Here is a 5,018-nt window from a genome sequence, read left to right on the forward strand (position 1 = left end):
CTCACAAGTAAAAGAATATGTAAAGAACAAATGGAAAGATTTTTTTTTTTCTCCTCCATCCTGGTGCAAAATGTAACAAGCTCCAATTAAGTTCAGTATTAACCGTCCAGGGAAATGACCGCGCGATTTCCAGACACTCTCCCAAAGATGCCTTCTCATTTCTCTCCTGACTTTAGTCCTCTAACTGAACCACCTTTTTTTTTTTTAATTGCTCTACAGTAATCGAATCAAATAAAGTAAGGTGAAGAAGGAAAAACAGTATTTCTAATGATTTTAATTCACTGATTATTTCAGCGGAAAGAATTAGTAATGAAGAAACCACGAAACTGTAACATAGAGGTTTTTTTTAAAAAAAAGCATTCTGTCCTTCTCTTTGGACCTTCCTAGAGAACGGAAAACTGCGCGCGCGATTTACCGAACTGCGTTATTTTGGATTTCCCCCCTCCCCACACTCCCACCGCCAGATCTCGACTATTAAATATCGTGTTCCATAAGAGCGCTGGAATAGGCGGATCCTTCCGCAGCGGTAAGACACGTGGTTTCTCGGACAGAGTGTGTGGGTGGGTGAGCCTCCCAGTCGCCGGAGGATGCTTCGAGGACCGGGGCTTGGGAGGAAAGGGGTTAAGTCAGACCCTGACTTTCTCGGCGCAACGTGCCCAGTTTTGTCTGTTAAAGTCAACGTCGCCCAGCTGGAGCCAGCCAATGGGCGGCCGGGAGGGCCCGGGACGGCCCAGTGAAGGGGCGTGGCGCGAGGCTGTCACTCAGCGGTGAGGAATGACACCCGGGCGGGAGGGGGGGATACGGTGGAACGCCGGGGAAGGAAAGAGAGAAGAAACAGATAAAACCAGAGCAGGGGGTAAAAAGGTGCCCCGCGCCTCTCGGAATCCAGAGGCCGCCGTCGTCGCCGCCGCCGCTGGGGGTGGGCTCCGGAAGAGCCCGACCAACGGGGAGGGAAAGGACGGGCCAGGAGCGAAATCCTGCAGCCCGGGAAGAGACCGAGGCGCAAAGAAAAAAGTGACTCGGGCCGTGCGCCCCGGAGGCGCCCAGAAGGGGACTGCGGCCGCGGCGGGGGCCCCGCCGATCCGCCCTCCGCATCCTCGGAGGGGGCAGACCCCGGCCCGCCCCTAAGGGCGCGAGGCGATGAGATAATCCAGCTGAGCTGCGAAAGGAGAGCGTCTGGCGCTGGATTGGGGGGGAGGGGGGTCTCCGCGCGGGGTGGGCCTCGGAAGTGGGGGTGAGGGTCGGCGCTGATCCCGGGCCAGAGGGGGGCGGGGGCTGCTGGGCCGCGCAGGAGTGGGCTGCAGGGGCCTCGCGCGCCCGGCTCACTCGCGCTGCGGCGGCCCGCGCGCTCCGTCCAGCTCGGAGCTGCCCCGCGCCCCAGCCGCCCGGCCGGCCGGCCGCTCCGGCCCGCGGCGCAGATGGCTGTGCGCGGCGCCAACACCTTGACGCCCTTCTCCATCCAGGCAATCCTCAACAAGAAAGAGGAGCGCGGCGGGCTGCCCGCGCCAGAGGGGCGCCCGGTGCCCGGGGGCACCGCGGTGCCAGTGGCTGAGGCTCCCGCTGTCTGCTGCTGGCGACTCTTCGGGGAGACAGACGCGGGCGCTCTGGGGGGCGCGGAGGACTCTCTGCTGGCGTCGCCGGCGGGGACCAGAACGGCTGCAGGGCGGACCGCGGAGAGCCTGGTTGCTTGGGACTCGGACTCGGCGCTGAGCGAGGAGAACGAGGGCGGGCGGCGCTGTGCGGACGCGCCGGGGGCCAGCGGGGCCGGCCGCGCAGGGGGGACGCTGGGCCTCGGCCAGCCGGTCTGCGAGCTGCCCGCCGCCAAGGACCTGGAGGAGGAAGCCGCAGGCCGGAGCGACAGCGAGATGTCGGCCAGCGTCTCAGGTCTGCCTGGGCTTCGCGGGGAAGGGGGCCGGGCCGGGCGGAGTGGGGGTGGGGGTGGGGGGGTCGGGCGAGGAGGGCAAACACGCCGAGTGGGGTGGGCCTGCTGTGTGCACCCTGCGCTCTGGGGCCCCGTGGCTGGTCGGGGACCGAAGCTATTGGCGCTGGCGCGGACTGCTCTGATCCTCCGGGAACTGAGCCCGAGAGAGAACCGAGAAACTCCGCAGGGCTCTGCGTCCTGCGATGAGGCCTGAGAGGTCCAGGGACAAATGTGCCCTAGCCTGGGCTAGGAAAAAAACGCCGCGCCCTGGCTTTAAGTGCGTCGCCAGTGCTTCGGCCGTGTCTGGGTCCAGATCCCCCGAATCAGCGGCAGGGAAGAGCCGGGGCCCAGAGACCTCGGGTAGCCAGTGCCCTGGCCCCTGGCCCATAAAGCAGAAACGCCCAGGCCCCGGCCCTCAGCTCAAGGATAGGTGGTGAGGGCGACCCCTAAGTGGTACCGAGGTCGTCCATCCGCCCAGCCTGGGCTTTGGGGGGTGGGGGGGGGGCTTATTTACCTCTCCCAGACCCCAGGGTCAGGAGAGCTGGGAAGGGTGGAGGAGCGAAGACCTTGGCCACAAACCCTGCAGCTAGCTGAAGACAGAAGGGCTTGGTGTGGGTCACCCCAAAGGTAGCAGGGAGAGGGACAGCCTCAGCTAGGGCTGGCAGGTCATTCGGTCGGAAAGACCCCCGTTCCTATCCCTGTCGGCCTGACGTGGCTGTAGGCCTCACGCTGGCTCCAAGTAAATAGTGTTTGCCAGAGGCCGGAGCTCTGGACCTCTCTGTTAGGGGGCTGTGTGGAGATCCAGGAGGAAGCTGAGGAGCTGGCGTCGGATTGGGGTTCAGGGACTCCAAGCGGGGGCACCTCCCTCTCTTCACCCTCGGTCCCTAGCCCTCCCTCATTTCCTTGCAATAAGAGAGAGAGAGAAGCCCCCCAAGGCTTTGGAGCAGCCTGTTGCCACGGCCGCTGCAGAATTCCGGGTGCTTGGGGGTAGGTGGGCGGGTGGGTTAGGTCCCGAATACTTCTGTCCCGGGGATTCGGGCCCCCACCATCCCCTTGTGTGCAGTGGACGCCTGTGTGCTGCGACTGTGTGTGTGAGCGTGAGTGCGGGGAGGCCGGGGAACCCAGGGAGGGGAGTAGTCTGGAACCCTAGGGCTCAGCGCCGAGAACGGAGGAGGTGCTCAGGCCCCAGTGCCCCACGACCCCGAGGGGAGCCTGGGGCCCAGAGAAGGCAGGGAACTGGATGTTGGCCCCGCAGCGTGGATGAGGCGGCTGAGTGCGTTTCCCTCGCAGGACAGGCCTAAATGCGAGAAACTATGGGGCAGGGTTCCGAGACTGATTGCCGGGGACCCGCGGCTTACAGACGCTCCCCAAGCGTTCTTCGGGGATCAAAGTGTACTTCCGTACCCTACCTCACCCCCACGGTCGAGGCCCGACCTCGCTTCTCTGCGGCGCTGACGGTCTGTTGTTTCTGTTCCCCCCGGGATCGGCAGGCGACCGCAGCCCGAGGGCCGAGGACGACGCTGTGGGCCCCGGAAGCGCACGCGTCCCGGCGCTGTGCGGCCGAGGCGGCGGTGGCGGCGGACCGGCGGGCGGCGCGGAGGAGGAGGAGGAGCCCGCGGCGCCCAAGCCGCGCAAGAAACGCTCGCGGGCCGCCTTCTCCCACGCGCAGGTCTTCGAGCTGGAGCGCCGCTTCAACCACCAGCGCTACCTGTCCGGGCCGGAGCGCGCCGACCTGGCCGCGTCGCTGAAGCTCACCGAGACGCAAGTGAAGATCTGGTTCCAGAACCGTCGCTACAAGACCAAGCGCCGGCAGATGGCCGCCGACCTGCTGGCGTCAGCGCCCGCCGCCAAGAAGGTGGCGGTGAAAGTGCTCGTACGCGACGACCAGAGACAGTACTTGCCCGGCGAGGTGCTGCGGCCACCCTCGCTGCTGCCGCTGCAGCCCTCCTACTATTACCCTTACTACTGCCTCCCCGGCTGGGCACTCTCCACGTGTGCAGCCGCCGCGGGCACCCAGTGAGCGGGCCTGGGGCGAGGCAGCAAATGATCCCTGCGCCCCAGTTCCGGACGGCCGCGGACGGCTGTGCAGGTTGTGCTCTGCACAAGGGCGCCCCGCGGAGGGGGCAAGTGGAGGATGAAATCCAGCCTGGGCTCAGACTTCCAGGAGTGCGCCCTGGCAGCGGGACTGAGTCTGTCCAGAGAGGGCGCCTTTTTCTAATTCGAACAGAGGCACCCTATGGCCTAGGGGCCTTGCTCCCCTGTCGCCCGCCTGGAAGCTCTGGGACATTATTTATTATCACAACAAAGTTGGATGTGGATTGTACCTGCCAGGAGACCACGTTTCCCTGGAGTGGAAAGAACTCCTGGAGATCACTTAGCCTGAATCCCCAGAATTTCAGGCTAGCCGGGAGCTTCGTGCGCTAGGCCACAATAGTTCATGGTATCCATGCTACCAATCTATGTGTATCTACATATCTATTTTTTTTGGAAATTGCATTTGTATCAAAGAGGTGCGGAACCCTGGCAGCCCCAAGGAGCCCCAAGCCATGGGGTTGATTTGAACCGTGAAAGGTTTGGTTTTCCTGCCCTCTGCCCCACCCCTCCCCATGTCACACCTCGGGTGGGGATGCCCTATTGGGTGCTGAATGTAAAGACGGGAGCCTCTGAGCACAGGGCAGGGCATAGACCCCCCCGGAATCTTTCCCCTGCGAAGTCCAGGGTCGCCACCAACTGGGGAGCTTCCTGGGAACCCCAAACCAGGAGACAGCAAACCCAGCAGCCCTTCACAGAAACTTTCCTGTATTTCTTTTTATTTTTTTAAAGGAGGTTAAAACTTGTAGCACTTTTCAGTTGTTTGTATTCAAATAACGGTTATTTTTGTATTCAATGTGAATATCCCTGACCAGCCTTTCCATGGCATCCCTCGCTGTTCAGCCACCCGGCCGTCTGTCCCTACTGACCATCCTCTGAGATTCTTGCGTTCTGACCCAGGATTCTGTCATCCCTGTCCCTGCCCCGAAGACAGATGATCCTGTCAACCTCGTCGCTTTTTGCCTCCTTAAGGGCACTGTGCACTCATCTAGAATATTAACTTTAA

The 5,018-nt window shown here is 62.5% G+C and overlaps 1 protein-coding gene across 1 annotated transcript; it reads left to right on the forward strand.

The window, feature by feature from the left end:
* Positions 1-1,269: 1,269 nt before the first annotated feature.
* NKX3-2 (NK3 homeobox 2) lies at positions 1,270-4,083 on the forward strand. Its single transcript, XM_047854787.1, has 2 exons — positions 1,270-1,884; positions 3,412-4,083. The coding sequence occupies exons 1-2, from the start codon at positions 1,419-1,421 to the stop codon at positions 3,939-3,941; spliced, it is 996 nt and encodes a 331-aa protein (XP_047710743.1). The 5' UTR covers positions 1,270-1,418; the 3' UTR covers positions 3,942-4,083.
* The last annotated feature ends 935 nt before the right edge of the window (positions 4,084-5,018 follow it).

The sequence above is a fragment of the Prionailurus viverrinus genome, chromosome B1 (genome assembly GCF_022837055.1).
Source record: "Prionailurus viverrinus isolate Anna chromosome B1, UM_Priviv_1.0, whole genome shotgun sequence".
Lineage (NCBI taxonomy): Eukaryota > Metazoa > Chordata > Mammalia > Carnivora > Felidae > Prionailurus > Prionailurus viverrinus.